At 33.5% G+C, this 16,901-nt stretch overlaps 1 protein-coding gene, 1 non-coding gene and 1 pseudogene across 3 annotated transcripts; 1 reads left to right on the forward strand and 2 right to left on the reverse strand.

Moving 5' to 3' along the window:
* LOC112039342 (glutathione S-transferase U9-like) lies at positions 1 to 1,231 on the reverse strand (annotated as a pseudogene).
* An 8,896-nt stretch (positions 1,232 to 10,127) lies between these two features.
* On the reverse strand, positions 10,128 to 10,208 carry TRNAL-CAG (transfer RNA leucine (anticodon CAG)). The gene has a single exon. It is a non-coding gene; the product is annotated as a tRNA-Leu (tRNA).
* A 60-nt stretch (positions 10,209 to 10,268) lies between these two features.
* Positions 10,269 to 15,366, forward strand: LOC112039341 (pentatricopeptide repeat-containing protein At1g74600, chloroplastic). Of its 2 annotated transcripts, XM_065771436.1 has the most exons (4): positions 10,269 to 13,059; positions 13,541 to 13,742; positions 14,771 to 14,832; positions 14,968 to 15,366. In XM_065771436.1, the coding sequence occupies exon 1, from the start codon at positions 10,359 to 10,361 to the stop codon at positions 13,038 to 13,040; it is 2,682 nt and encodes an 893-aa protein (XP_065627508.1). In that variant the 5' UTR covers positions 10,269 to 10,358; the 3' UTR covers positions 13,041 to 13,059; positions 13,541 to 13,742; positions 14,771 to 14,832; positions 14,968 to 15,366. The 2 variants fall into 2 exon arrangements, with proteins under 2 accessions (XP_065627508.1, XP_065627509.1); XM_065771437.1 differs by lacking the exon at positions 14,771 to 14,832.
* Positions 15,367 to 16,901: the final 1,535 nt, after the last annotated feature.

Here is a 16,901-nt window from a genome sequence, read left to right on the forward strand (position 1 = left end):
TCAAGCTGAAGTAGATTTGAGAGTCTCCTGTCTCAAATATTTGAGAAACCCCACCACCTTTTCATGAGAGGGGAGTGCCTCCTTCACCAAAGGTAACTCAAGTAGAGCTGTCAGCCAAGAAAAAAGAAGGGGAGTCATCTCTGGGTCTATAAGCTTCAGACCAAGGCATTCTTCCTGAGCCTTATAGTGGCTCAATGTAGTTACAACTACAAGGTCCAAGAGTCCCACATTTTTCTGATCAATGACTTGAATCCCCTCTGGAAAAATGTTCTTAATTTCCTCTTCAAGCGTGCTTAACCTCTCGAAAAATTCCTTCACAGCTTTCTCTTGTTCTTCTCCGTCGGATGTGAGTACTAACATCATGGTCTCAAATACCTGCATGCCAGAACTTACAAGCATTAGTTCCTGTATAGCTTAGTTCTTTCGAAAAAGCGAGATAGTTCATTGTGTTCCGCACTGATTACTATGTTTCTATAGCTCTAAATTATATATTTTTTGACAAATATTTGTGTTCTCACATGTGGACTAAATAACACAAACAATCTTCTACACTCATACTATGAGCTTATAGCTTGTCCTGATAATTAAATCAACGTGATTAAATCAATTCCTATGAATCGCAACTTGCAATATCTATGTTATTTTATATATGCATGTAAAAATTTAAAGTAAATACAAATTTTTGCTAAAATAAATTTACAAATTGATATGATAAATATATAGATTAGTGTCACTTTAATAATATAAGAAATAAATATTGATTTTTTTTTTTTAAAGTGAGACACTTGAATATATAAGATTTATACGATAAAAACCGTTTAATATCTACAACAGTATAAATCCAATCGATTAGCCAGGTTATATTTACCATACAAAGAGGCATGAATTCAAACATGAATTTTTCACTAACCTGTTTATGGACAAAGCTACACCAGAAGCGAAGTTGTGCTTTTTTATATGGATCTTCAGGTAAAAATCGAGGACTATTCTACCAGGTTTCATCAATATATTCGAGGATGATGAGTGACTCAACAAGTGGTTTCCCATTAACAACAAGTACAGGAACCTTCTTATGGACAGGGTTGTACTTGAGCAGCACTAAACTTTTGTTCACCAAATCTTCTTCCACGTACTCATATTGTATACCTTTAATTTCGAGGGTCAGTTTCACAAGCCTAACGAAAGGACTAGCCCACATTCCATGCAGCCTCACTTTGTTTTCCTCCGCCATCTCTGTGTGTGATATTGAGATTTGAATTGCAATGGAAGCCTCTTGTATACATAGTTGTTTGTCAGTTGTCACCTTCCCCAAACCAGCTCTAGTCCACTTTCTTCAAAAATACAAACAAATAAAGAAATCACAATGCTTCGTCATAGATTACGTCGGTCCTGTGGCGGCGCCACATGGTGTTCAGAATCAGGGGGTTCAAATGAACCCTGACTTGTGATTTTTTTTTTTTTTTTTTTTTTTACATATAACATTTTAAAATATTTTTGTTTTGAATACCTTAAAATAAAATTTTGAACCCCTAAATTAAGTCCAAGGAACAAATCAATTCAATACTAAAATTTATCTTGGCCTTCTTAAAAAAAAAGAAAAAACCCAACATCGAACCAATTTAATAAAATCTCAGGAAAAAAAATAGCAAGTCCAACAACAAAAATTAGTAATTTATTGATCTTAAATCTCAGAAAAATACAATGAAATAAGCTGTAAAGTGTAAACACTAAAAGAAAATTAAGTGTGAGGTAGTGGAAGTGGAACGTGAGACACTGAAAAGTGAAGACATTTTTTTTTAGTGATTGTATTATTGCGTTGAATTTTTAATAGAGTAATGTAAAAAATACAACAAAATTCTTCTTAATGAATTACAAAGACTTGTAAGTTGTCACAATTGAGTTCAATTGTTAAATAAAAGAATTGAAAAGAGTAAAAACAAAAACTAATAAATAATGAATTAGAGTATTCTAAGTAATAATAATTAAAACTCACTTAACAACAATAATTAATAACTTTATTATAGTAATAGAGAATAGATAATTTACAAGATTTAATTTTAGCAATAATAACTAATATCTTCATTATACTAGGAAAATATATGCCCAATGAACTTATAATTTATCTTTAATTCTTTTGCTAATACTATGAATAAATTTTTGATAAGGAAGTCACATATACTGCAAGATTTATCTCCTACCTAAGATTTATTATCTAAAAGAACTCATGTTGACTTAAAAAAATCTTCCTTTGGATCATAGGTTACAAAAGATCTCATCAATATTATCATAATGATCAAGATGAAAAAAAAAAAAAAAATTATTTACTAAGAGCTCCTTATCAACCTCTTCAATACGAATTTGAATGACTCCTCTAAAAAATATTCTTGGAGTCGCCACTGCATCAGTCACTAGTCCCATTTTTATTTTTGGCCATTCACATAATCACATTTGTCATCACTAATCAATAGCCTAACAGACTAATACAACCTTTTTTTTTTAATAAGTCACACAACTATTTTATACATAAGAAGAATAGAGCAAAATATGTACATGGTCATAAAGAACGGAATAGTGAAAGCAGCCCTATAAGATAACCAAGCAATCAGTATCTGTAAGTATAATATAATTAGAAGAACCCAAAAGTCACACTCAGCAGCCTAAAAAAAAACCAGAAGTCATTGTTTCTTCCTTTTTTTTTTTCTTTTTCTTTTTATGAATCAACTGTTTCTCTTAAAAAAATATTAATCAATAGTTGTTCAACTTGTCCCAGCTAGATCTTCAACTTAAATGACAAGTCATTAAATATAATAATTAAGATAAAAGAGATTATTAATAAATTAAAATTTTAAAAAAGTAGACAAATTATCACTAAAATCCTTGACAAAAGTTCTAATCAAATAAACCAATGACACGTTAATAGCAAAATATTTGAGAGAAGAACAGAAATTTGCGTACACAGCTCCAGTCGAATGTGGAATGGCGACAACCAATTCACCAATAGACTCATGGCGTGGACTGATGTAGATTATGACAGCGGCCCAAGTCCAGGCTGTAGTCATGCATGCAGAGATGTCGTTGCTAAGATTGTGGTGGATAGCATGCCTGCTTGCCAGCATGCACGCGAGGCTACCATATTTGGGCATGTTGGGATGCCCAAATAACCACCTTTGGGCATGCTAGCATGCCAATGGCAGCCCCTCATGCTGCTACCAATTTTATGGCATGCCCGCATGTATGCTGGCAAGGGCGGATTGATACATTTTGAGGCCTAAAGCTAATACTAAAATTGACACATTTTATATATTCAAATATAACTTTAAAAAATTAAATATTACTTAAAATTCTATTATCTTATTTTAGATGCAAAATTATTATTATTAATTAACATGAACCACGTAGAATTGTTTTTTAGAAAGTCTATAGACACAAAAAATTGACAAAACTTTTCACACGTATTGATGTGACAGATTAATAGTGATAAGTAAAAAAGTAATGTTAGTGATGGACCTAGATAAAAACTAGTAAAATTTTGCCAACTCAACTATTGTGAAAAATGTTGTGAATTTTTTTTTTTTTTTTTTTTGGTGCATTGCTCTCTTCTTCTTCTTTTTGATAAGTGCTAAATTCACAATATTTTTCACAACAAATCCTATGTATTAAGTTGTTACTGATTCTAATTTAAACATACTACTAAAATTATTATTTTACCATTATAACAATTTGTTACTTAGGATTTATTGTAAAAGTGTTGTGAAAAATATTATGGACGTAGCATTTCTCTCTCTTTTTCATGTTTTTCATTTGATAAAAAATTATTATTTCATTTATTGGATAATATTTCAGCTTAATTAATACTTTACAACGAAAGAAATAACTATATTGATTAAAATTTGGGGGCCTTTTTCTTCTTGGAGCCTTAGGCAACCGCCTCAATTGTTTATAGTATAAAGTCAACACTGCTTACTGGCATGCCCAAGTAACCTTATTTTGCCCAAATTATATTCCTAAATTCCTTCTATGATTTTAGGGAGGGTCCCAACAATCGGTTCGGCATTCCAAGCATTTTTCTAATTTTTTTATGATTTTTCCTAACTTTCGGCTTTCAAAAATCATAAATATATGTGTGTGAGTGTGTGTGTGTGTGTGTGTGTGTTGAATTTGGCTTCAAAGAATATGTATGAGTATGCAAGCTCGGGCATGTGTACGCAGAGAATTAAGCATGCGTACGCATGGTCGAGCTCGTGTACACATGCTAACCTTGTAGTCCGAGACTAGCTAAGAACTTCTCTTATTTTTAGAGACTTGAGCAATAAACTATACACGTGTAGGACTTGGAGCAAACTCGCAAACTAAAACTGTGAATACTAATTATCTATCTCACTTTATTTTGTGTTTCACTTTATACTTCACCAGTCACAATATGTTATGTGTTTGATTATTTTCCATTTTGAATTTTGTTTATTTTATAAGGAAAGTTCAATGAATACATTGTAAGTTGTGATTGATAAAGTATAGAGTGGGATTGAGGATTTGTATTCAAAACTTGTAAAAAAAAAAAAAGTCTTGGAATTAGAGATTAATAAATGAAAAGGAAAAAAAAGCAAAAACAAAAACAAAAAACTAGGCCAAACTAACTAGTGAGTCTAGATGATGTATATTAAGAGCATTAGCATTAGCTCATGTAAAAGAAGACTTGAGCATTGGCATTAGCATTAGGTTATATTTACCAGACAAAGAGGCATGAATTCAAACATGAATTTTTCACTAACCTATTTATGGACAAAACTACACCAGAAGCGAAGTTGAGCTTTTTTATATGGATCTTCATGTAGAAATCGAGGACCATTCTTCTAGATTTCATCCATATATTCGAGAATGATGAGTGACTCAATAAGTGGTTTTCCATTAACAACAAGTACAGGAACCTTCTTATGGATAGGGTTGTACTTGAACAGCACTAAGCTTTTGTTCTCCAAATCTTCTTCCACGTACTCATATTGTATATCTTTAATTTCGAGGGTCAGTTTCACAACCCTAACGAAAGGACTAGCCCACATTCCATGCAGCCTCACTTTGTTTTCCTCCGCCATCTCTGTGTGTGATATTGAGATTAAAATTGCAATGGAAGCCTTACATACATAGTCAACTTTCTTGGAAAAAACAAACAAATAAAGAAATCACAATGCTTCGTCATAGATTACGTCGGTCACTAGTCCCATTTTTATTTTTCGCCATTCACATTTGTCATATATCACTAATCAATAGCCTAATAGACTAATAGTTATACAACTTTTTTTTTAAATAGTCATACAACTATTTTATACATAAGAAGAATAGAGCAAAACATGTATACGATCGTAAAGAACAGAATAGTGAAAGCATCCCTATAGATAACCAAGCAATCAGTATCTGTAACTGTAAGTATAGTATCTCCAACGGTATATATCCGATCAATAAGCCAGGATATATTTACCATACAAAGAGGCATGAATTCAACCATGAATTTTTTACTAACCTGTTTATACACATGTAGGACCTGGAGCAAACCCACAAACTAAAACTGTGAATATAAATTATCTATCTCACTTTAATTTGTGTTCTACTTTATACTTTACCAATCACAATATGTCATGTGTTTAATTATTTTTCATTTTAAACTTTGGTTATTTTGTAAGAAAAGTTCAATAAATACATTGCAAATTGTGATTGATAAAATATAAAGTGGGATTGAGGATTTGTATTTAAAACTTGTAAAAAAAAAAAAAAAAAAGTCTTGGAATTAGAGATTAATAAATGAAAAGGGAAAAAAAAGGCAAAAACAAAAACAAAAAACTAGATTATGTATATTAAGAGCGCATCATGTAAAATGGCACAAGGGCCAAATTTTGCCCATCCAACCCCAGTAATCATCCACATCAGTATATGCATCTATTGCACAAAATACATTTTTAGTATAGTACTTGTGTATATTGCTATTGTGCATTTCTAGTTTTTATTCTTGCTTTGTGTATACCAAGAAAGAAGGACAAATATGTGTTGCCAATTTTCAATAAAAAAATCAAGAGTTTTGAAACATTAACCCAAAAAAAAGAAAAAATTGATGTTTATGGTGTCACTTATGTGTCTATATCAAAGTAATGTTAATCCAACATAATTTGTCACTTCAGTAAGTTGGGGAATAAAATATATATATATATATATATTGCTCGAAATAAAAAGTCAAAGAGTTTTGAAACATTAACAAAAAATAATCGCTATTAGTGGTGGGTCTATTTCACAGTGATATATTATTCCAAGAAAATTTGTCAAAAAATTGTCACAATATTGCTCCACCTTAGAGTCTTGTAAGTTGTAAGTTGTAGCTTAGAAGTATTGACTACTCTTATTTACAAGCAATGGTAGCTTTAAGAATTTTTTCTACAGGGTCATTGTTGGGAAATTTAGACCCCAGTTGATAGAATTAACAAATTTTAAATCCAAATTATTAATTAGATTTATTACGAATAAAACTTGTTAAAACAAACAAACATCAATATCATGTCAAAATCATACAGCAGAAATAATAAATAAGACAAGATATGATGACCCAGGAAAACCAATGAAACCAACCAGTTTCACAGTAAAAAACCTAGGGAGAAACCTTTCCGAAAAGCAATCCACTATAGTAAAGAGAAGTTTCAGATCTAATACAAAACTTTTGTCTCTAGACTCTACAATCCCCGTAGATGAACTCACAGCAGAAACCTTCTACCGCTCCAGAACCTCTAAACTCTTCAATATATGAACGACACCCTTTGATGATACACGAATCCCAATACATGACTAACCAATTGCGCGGATCCCAATACGTGACTTAATCACCAACTAGAAGAAGATTGTTGGCTGCAAAGTTCTTCACTTCATCAACAATGAAGATCAAGAAGCACTTGGTTATAAAACCCTAAGACGCAAAGACGCAGTAGCTTCTTTCAAAAAAAATAAGATATCGGTCACCTTTTTCATATGTTCTCCTTGTATTCTCTTATGTGACGGCCTCTAAAATAAGCCTTATATAGGTCTAGGGTTATGAGAAAAGAAACCCTACACAAATACAAAAGTATGGCCCAAAAATCAGCTCTGAAAATTCTGATTTCCCGTAACCTCGATCGATCAGGAGGTATCAAGGAGGTGTCAAGATTTAAACCTCGATAGATAGCTAGGTGTTGAGGAGGTGTCGAGAAGCTGTCGAAGGGACAGGAGCTTTCTCAATCAATCCACCAGCTGTCGAGAAGGTGTCGAGATTGCGATAACAATCAACTGAAGAGCTCGATAGATAGCCAGCTCTCGAGAGGTGTCGAGCAGCTGTCGAGCTATCTGTCCGCAGGTGTCGAGCTATCTGTCCAACTTTATTAAACAACTTTTCTTCACTTGTTTCTTGGTCCAATCTTTATGACTTTAATACTAGACTTGAACAACATGTTTCTTGAAATATTAAACATATCCTAGATCTACCCAATTACAAGTAAAGTGCGTTTTGTCAAATGTGAAACACATATGTCCTAACAGTCATTAAGAAACTTAAATTAAACAAAATTTAATATATATATATATATATAAAGAACTTGAATATATTGAGTTATCGAGAAAAAAAAAAAAACACACAAATACGCGAAGTTTTACAATTTCCTTATACGAGTTTTCATATTTTGAAATCATCTCATGATAATTTATTATTAGTTGTCATTATCTATTGTCAATGTAAGTATGACCGTTTTATTTTGTTAATTTTATATAATATATTTGTTTTTATGCAATTGTGGTTATATATTTGTCATTTTTTTATAAAAATATTTTAAACTAAATGATAAAACTCAACTCCACTTGCACTGTATAATTATTAACTCTCATAACCACACTCATCCATACATAAATAATACACTGAGTTGTTGTTTAATTGTGGGATCAGCTGATATGTGATTAGGGTGTGCAAAAATATTTTTAAGAGTAAATTAAATTAGTAAAGCAATATTTTATATATATTTTTAGGACATATATGTGTCACTTGTCAAGAACATATGTCATTCTTTTATGTAATTGGCTAATCCTTTGATAAAATGTACTCAACTTGTAATTGGGTAGCTCTAGATATTTTTAATATTTCAAGAAACGAGGTTTCAAGATCAAGTGTTGAAGTCATCAAGTCTGTCCAAGAAACAAGTTGAAGAAGTGCTGAATCATTAAAGCTCGACACCTACTTGATAGCTTCTGATCAACAGCTTCTATCTGTCGAGGTTTACTAAAATCAGAAATTCTGATCTGATTTGCTGGGATCCGTGAATGTGTCTTTGAGCCTTCTTTTTTTCTAACCCTAGGCATATAAAAGGATTGTTTTAAGGGCCGTCAAAGTATACACAAATTGCACAAACATTGAGCAAACTCTGTTCAAGCAATTTGTAACCGGAGACAAAGTTTTGCCCTAGTTCATCTCTTCTGAAGAAGTTGCTGTGTATATGCACCTTTGGGTTTTGTGATCAAGCATCTTCTTGATCTTCATCGTGGATGAACTGAAGAATTTTGCAGCCAACAACTCTTTCTAGTTGGTGATTAAAGCCACGTACTGGGATCGCTCAATTAGTTAGTCACGTACTTGGGAGCCATGCATCAAAATGGGGAAACTGTCACTACAGAACAAGTCCAATTGGGTATTGGGGTAAGGGTTCAACTATAAGTTGGTAAGGTACTTGGAATTCCTTTACTTGTAACCGCTTGTTGTGATAATAGTGAAGTTTCGGGAGTGGTGACCTGAAAATCACCCGGTGGGGTTTTTACCGCCAGGTTTTTCCTCATTCGTAAACAAATCACCGTATCATTTATTTTCTGCTACATTATTAGTTTATTGGTGATTTGTTTGTGCTATCACGTGTTTGCATGATAAATTGATTAATTAATAACTTAGCTAATTAATTAATTAATTTCTATCACAATTGGTCATTCAGTTTGTGGCCTATCATATATAAATTTTTTTTTTTTCAAGTTAGGGGGTTCATTTGAACGCCCTGAAGTGTATGTGCAGGCCACCCCAAAGGAGAGACGATGATCAACTCCCCCCTCCCCCCGGACTGTAACTATCAAAATAAAAACTTAATAGCTTTTAAACTATAACAAAAAAATAAATTTAGCAACCCAAAAATTTTCTCACACACACACACATATATATATATATATTGCAACTATTAATATAACCTTTTGTAATTGGTATATAATAAAATTCATTTTAATGATGTGCAAGTTTCACAATGCATTCCAAAAGAACACCAATAAACGCAACTACTAATGAAATCTAATAAGAAGAAGAAATTTTATGGTTGCTTATATATGAAGTGATGTTATTCCAATAAAAATAGTGACCTTAACAAGTTGTAAAAATATTTAGTAAAAAAGTCGCTTATGTGTCTATATCAAAGTGATGTTAATCCAACATAATTTGTCACTTTAGTAGGTTGGGGGAAATAATAAATTAAAAAAAAAATATTGCTCAAAATAAAAAGTTAGAGAGTTTTCAAATATTAACAAAAATAATAATTGATGTTAGTGGTGGGTCTATATCTCAGTAATATATTATTCCAAGAAAATCTGTCAAAAAATTGTCTACAATATTATCCCACCTTAGAGTCTTGTAAGTTGTAAGTTGTAGCTTAGAAGTATTGACTACTCTTATTTACAAGGAGAACCGATGTTCAATTGCCCCCTCCTTCATGACTGTAACTATCAAAATAAAAGCTCAATAGCTTTTAAACTTTGACAATAAATAAATAAAACAATAAATTTAGCAACGCAAAAATTTTCATATATATTGCAACTATTAATATAACATTTTGTAATTGATACCTAATAAAATTGGTACATAATAAAATTGATTTCAGTGATTTGCAAGTCTTCATAATGCATTCCAAAAGAACGCCTATGAAAGCAACCACAAATGAAATCCAATGAGAAGAAAAAATTTATAGTTGCTTATATATGAAGTGATGATATTCCAATAAAAAATACTGACATCAACAAGTTGTAAAAAAAATTTAGTAAAATCTTTGTCTCTAATTTAATTTTGCTTGAAGTTGGAAATTTAAAAAAGCAACGGCATTATTATTTGTCAAGAATGGGATTCGAACCCATGCCCTTTCGGACCAGTACCTGAAACTGGCGCCTTAGACCAACTCGGCCATCTTGACAATTTTTAGCAAGTTGTCGCAAGAGAAACTATTTGTTTAAATCTACGATTGATACTCAGATACTCTGAGTCGTGGCTACGCGTTCCCGCGCTCGGTCAAACCAAATCTCCTGTATGCTCTGTCTCTAACTCTCTTGCTTTATGAATCCAAATGAACACTCTCGTCAATCAAAACTTCCATACAAAATTCCCACTTTTGGCTTCAAAACTCATATCTTCTCTTGCAGTTATTGAAAAATCACCAACTTTTCTAGCCAAACATGAACAAAATCTTACTACTCCTTTTGACCCATTTCAGTTCTTCAATGAGAATAGGAATTCCACACAATGCACCATCAGAAATACAAAAGTTATACATACCCATTTGCTCAAATCAGCTGCTTTACAATCTAATATCTTTGCTGCAAATTCTTTACTCCATTGGTATTGTAAATCTGCTGCCATGGTTGATGCACTCAAACTGTTTGATACAATGCCTCAACCAAATGTTTTTTCTTGGAATATCGTTATTTTGGGTTGCAATCAGAATGATTTATTCGAGGATTCGTGGAGGATTTTCTGTAGGATGCATTCATTGGGTTTCGAGCTCAATGAGATAACCTGTGGGATTGTTCTTTCTGCTTGTACTGCTTTGCAGGCTCCTATACTTGGTACGCAGGTTTATTCGCTTTCCATGAGAAATGGATTCTTTTCGAATGGTTATATTCGGGCGGGAATGATAGATTTGTTTGCAAAACATTGTAGCTTCAAGGATGCCTTAAGGGTGTTTCATGATGTTTCATGTGAGAATGTGGTCTGTTGGAATGCTATTATCTCTGGGGCTGTTAGAAATGGAGAGAACTCGGTTGCCTTGGGTCTTTTTCGCCAAATGTGTTGTGGGCCTTTTCAGCCAAATAGTTTTACATTTTCAAGCATTTTAACTGCCTGTGCAGCACTTGAAGAACTTGATATTGGTAAAGGAGTTCAAGGGTGGGTGATTAAATGTGGTGCTGGAGATGTCTTTGTGGGAACTGCTATTGTTGACTTGTATGCCAAGTGTGGAGATATGGAAGAAGCTGTTAAGGAATTCTCTCGGATGCCATCACGCAATGTCGTTTCTTGGACTACAGTTATCTCTGGTTTTGTGCAGAAGGATGATTCTACTTCTGCCCTCAAGTTTTTCAAATATATGAGAGAGCTGGAAGTGGAAATAAATAAGTACACTGTTACTAGTGTACTAACTGCATTTGCTAAACGAGCCATGATTGAAGAGGCAATCCAAATCCATTCCTGGATATTAAAAACTGGGTACCATTTGGATGCAGCAGTGGGGGCTGCTTTGATTAATATGTATTCAAAAATAGGAGCTCTTGATCTATCTGAGTTGGTCTTTAAAGAGGTGGGAAATATAAAGAATCTGGGTACATGTGCTGCAATGATATCTGCTTTCACTCAGAATCAAAATTTTAGGGGAGCAATTGAAATGTTCCAGAGGATGTTACAAGAAAGTGTGAGACCAGATAAGTTTTGTACTTCTAGTCTCTTGAGCATTATAGGTTGTTTATATTTAGGAAGACAGATCCACTGTTACTCTCTTAAAACTAGTTTAGTATCTGATGTTTCTGTGGGTTGTTCGCTTTTCACTATGTACTCAAAGTGTGGTAGTTTGGAGCAATCATACAAAGTTTTTGAGCAAATCCTTGAGAAAGACAATGTTTCATGGGCTTCAATGATTGCCGGTTTTGCAGAACATCGCTGTTCAGATCAAGCTATTCAGTTATTTAGAGAAATGTTGTTTGAAGAAATAATACCTGATCAGATGACCTTAACTGCAACTCTAACTGCATGTTCTGCTCTTCGTTCTATACGAAAGGGTAAAGAACTACATGGTTATGCTTTCCGTTTTGGAGTTGGCAAAGATATAGTTGTCGGTGGTGCACTTGTGGGTATGTACTCAAAATGCGGCTCCCTAGAAGTGGCAAGTAGAGTGTTTGATATGCTTCCTGAAAAAGATCAGGTTGTGTGGTCATCTTTGGTTTCAGGGTATGCCCAAAATGGGTACATTGAAAAGGCCCTTATGCTGTTCTGTGATATGCTGATGGCTGATTTCACCATTGACTGTTTCACAGTTTCATCAGTGCTGGGGGCGGTTGCACTTTTGAATAGATCAGGCATTGGGACTCAACTGCATGCCTATATTACAAAGTTGGGCTTAGATTCAGATGCTTCTGTTGGCAGTTCACTGATGACTATGTACTCAAAATCTGGAAGCTTAGGGGATTGTCGCAAAGCATTTGATCACATAGAGAATCCTGATTTGATAGGTTGGACAACCATGATTGTCAGCTATGCTCAACATGGGAAGGGTGCTGAGGCTTTGAGTGTCTATGAGCTTATGAGGAAAGAAGGAATTAAACCAGATTCAGTGACTTTTGTTGGGGTTTTGTCTGCTTGTAGCCATAATGGACTGGTTGAAGAAGCCTATATCTATCTTAACTCAATGGCCAAAGACTATGGAATTGAGCCTGGTCATCGTCATTATGCCTGTATGGTTGATCTTCTTGGTCGGTCAGGGAGACTGAAAGAGGCTGAACAGTTCATTAACAATATGCCTGTCAAACCTGATGCTTTGGTTTGGGGAACCCTGCTGGCTGCTTGCAAAGTACATGGAGATATTGAGCTTGGAAAGCTAGCAGCCAAAAAGGTTATGGAGTTGGAGCCATGTGATGCTGGAGTTTATGTTTCCTTGTCAAACATTTGTGCAGATATGGGCGAATGGGAAGATGTCCTGAAGATTAGAAGCCTGATGAAGGGAACTGGAGTGACAAAGGAACCTGGTTGGAGCTTTGTGTGATACAGTTGCAATATGAATGGTGAGTCTCGATAACTTATGATTGTGAACATTTGGTTTCTTGTCTGTGTGGTGTTCTCATATAATGCCCCTTAGAAGTTGTGGAACAAGGAAAGTTGATAGATGTCTGAAGAGTAAGCAAACCAACGCGGAAGGACATAATTGATGGGAAGACAATGCCATGCCCAATAGCACATTCTGTTTAGACAAATTTTATGGCCTTTCATATTGCTTTTCAATTTTCTCTTGGTTTTGCATTTATAGGTTCTAACTTCAGTGTGGATGGGGTTTTACCTCTTATGTTCTCATTTTTCTTTTTGTTTTAAGCTTTCCAGTTTACAGCCTACAGACATCTACATTATCTTATTGCATTATTCATGTAAATTATTAAGTTAAAATACCACTAGAATATCTTCTAGTGTGAAGGCCAGCCTTACCAGTCAAAAGTAGAAGCATTCTCTGTACATAAATTTGCTGATTTGTATCGCTGCACTTCCTTGCAGAATAACTAGTCTACATCTCACCAAGAGTGGTATTAAAGTTTCAGAGTAAATCAGGCAGATCTGGTGGTGACCTGTTCAAAAATTCGAGAGTTTGGACACTTCATATAAATACAGGGTGATAAAACCTACATTCTTTTAGTCCAGTAAAGAGGGCAACACAGATAACTCAGGCTAATGGAAACTTTTCAGACGCTGAACATATGTAAGTCATCCATTGTATTCATGCTTCTTTAACTCTCTTCACATGAAAATATGCAAGGTGGTCTATGTTTATTACTTGGGGACATGAGCATATCCTATGCATGCATGGGTCCTTATCTCAGATTGTCTACTCTTCCTCAATCTACCTTCTTTGATGTTTGTAATATTTTTTTGTACTGAACTTTAAGTAATTACTAATGACTACAAAGGAAAGGACCCAAATAACTTACCAATCAAAAGAATAGTTAAGATGAGGCTGCTGGAACAATGGTGCTAAATTTTGTCAGTGTTATAATTTGGTAATATATTTATTTGTTTTTCTATGGCTCTTCATATACATGATACTGCAAAATAACATCACCAAACTTTCTAAATAATGCATTCAACCCAATGCTATAACAATTTGAGGAATGAGCTTGTTATTTGGTTGGTTGACATTTTACATCATGGTCATGAATCATGATATTGGTGGCCACATCCCAAAATCAACTAACTATGATAATTTTAGTAAATACTACATGGCTGTATATGCATAGAGAGAGAAATTTGCATCAACAAGAATAATTACCAATGCTACAATATGTCTTACTGTTGGACTTTTCACAACTTTCCTGATCTCCATATCTTCATTCCAAATCCACATTGATTTAAATGCTCTTATACTTGTTAATATGGCTGAATTTTATCACACTGCTTGGCATCTTTTCAATTCCCTGTCATATGCAATCAGAGATTTACTGATTTACTTTATCAGTTGTTTGTTTTTCCTTCTATTACTATTAGTTTTGAGTTGCGAGGGCAGGGTGAGAGAGGGGCGACTGGGAAAGGGTGTGGGAAAGAGGTCATGCCCAAAAGTTTGTACATAATTTCTTCAAATGAATGTATGTTTTTATTGGGATTCCATTTGATAGTAGATGAGTTTGTTCTAGTGGGCGCATGTTTGGGGTTTTACGAATTGTATTTCCATTTCTGAATTCTTACACTCTATTATATTAAGTTTTTGAACCTGCTGTATTTTTTCTTGATCAGAATGTTCACCATCATGATCACGATACTCAGCATTTTTGAATAAAAGTTTTATTACCTATCATGTAAGTTTTTCCTTTTTCTTCTGCATGAGCATTGAGATCATTCCCAACTGTTTTTCCTATCCAATCCAATTCCGTACTTGAACTGTCTCCTCTTCAAACATGTAATTTTGCTTTCTTTTTTGAACTGCTTTGTAGTCTGAATGTGGATATCTATCATGTTCCATTGATGAAACATTGCAAAGATCGAAAGGCGACATGCTATTCAAGGATATTTGCCAGGGTTTAATATGCTCTTTCCAGCGTGTGGTTGCTCTTAGCTTCGGATATAAGAAAAAATGAGCTGAAGGCCGAGTGGACACTGACCACAGAGTTCAGGATGTGTAGAATGACATGGTTGTAAGCTGTGATTGCATATCATATGCAGAAGGGAGCAGACCCTTTTTTGGGTGATAGGTTTTCTATTATTGTGTTACAATTACAACGGGCCTTTGCTTGAAAGAAAAATAGCACCAAATGTTTGGATATTGGTTGTTCATTTTTCATTGTAATTTGTACAGACATTATATATGCAGTATTTTGCCAGTTTGTTATGAAGGGTTTGCTTCCAGAGGCTTCAGCATTCAATTTATTGACCAATCACCTAGTGATATAAGAAACTAGCAAACCAAACTCGAACTGCAAACAAGAAATCCTAACATGAGCATCCAGCAACACAAGTTTTTGTACAATTTAAAGGAATTGAAAGTTGAAACAATAATTTTTGTGATATTGGAGCTTATGCGCAATTGTTGAAAGTTTATGGGTTACAATAACATTTCTGAAAGGTTAGGAGTCTTTGTACAATCTAAAGGAAGTTGTGGGGTCAAAAAGTAATTTAATGAAAGTTGTTGGAATTTATGTGAAGTTTATGAGCTCTTGGGCTTTGTTTTTGGGGTTTTGAGTTGATTTGATTTGGGCTTGGACATGGCTCTTAATGATTTTTATTTTTGGGTTTGGACCGTGGGTTGGTGGTGTTATTATGGGCTGGCTGTATTTTTATTTGAATAAGCTTCTCAGGTTTCAGATTGGGCTTATTCTTTGCATGGTTTTTTATTTCTTGTATTTTGTTTTTGGGTTTTTGGGTTGGGCTGTGTATGTATATTTAATATATTTAAAGCTTAATTGTGGACCTGATACCTGGAATGGGTCCAAAATGAACTGGGAAAAGCACCTACAATGTATCCAGCTAACCGGACCCAAATTTGATTCCTCTTTAACCTAAACGTAAGGTACCCTCTGGCTCCTAAATCAAGCTTCTTCTTCTTTTCTTTTTTTTCTTTTTTTCTTTTTAATATATTTCATCATTTTATTCAAATTGGTGGTAAAGTCTCTGATGGTTAAATAAGAAATCTATGGCTCAATTTCTGCTTATACCAAAAACCAATTGGTGTCTTAGTTTAATGATAAAAGAATTATTATCAGGAGCAAACACCATACGTTGAAACTCTAAAAAAAAAAATGTTATTATAGATAGCAATTTTGAACAAATGATAATGGTATTAACTATTAGATTATTTAAATTATACATAATTGAATGATAAGTGAGATTGACACTATGAAATACAAATTCAGGGTTTTATTCATCTAAAGTTATTTCATTACAGCTTATTGAATTCTTTGTAATTCTACTTGTTTTCAATGTAACAAACGTGCCTTAAGTGTTGTTTGTGCTTATGAAGCATATTTTATATTTTTGAAAAGCCTTAGTAGTATATGGTATTAGTCCAAAGCTCGAGGATATTTTGTATTTTACCTTTTTCTCCTTTAGTTATTATTTTTTAATTTTACACCTCAATATTATTTTTCTCCAAAACAAAATCTTACATAGTTTTTAAAAATTATTGATAAACATTCTAATCAATTAAATATTTTCTCTCTCTCACACACACACACACATATATATATATATATATATCAAAGAAAATCTAGCTAGTTTTGTTTTCCAAATAACCATGTTTTTAATACTAAAGATATTTAAAAAAATGCATATATATTTTATGTTTCTAAGTTCTCTTATAAAATTTACACCAATTGGATCTTAAGTCGTAGATTAAATTAAAATTGAATGAAAAATAGCTTTTACCCAAAAA

Source organism: Quercus suber, unplaced genomic scaffold (assembly GCF_002906115.3).
Source record: "Quercus suber isolate HL8 unplaced genomic scaffold, Cork oak 2.0 scaffold_44, whole genome shotgun sequence".
Lineage (NCBI taxonomy): Eukaryota > Viridiplantae > Streptophyta > Magnoliopsida > Fagales > Fagaceae > Quercus > Quercus suber.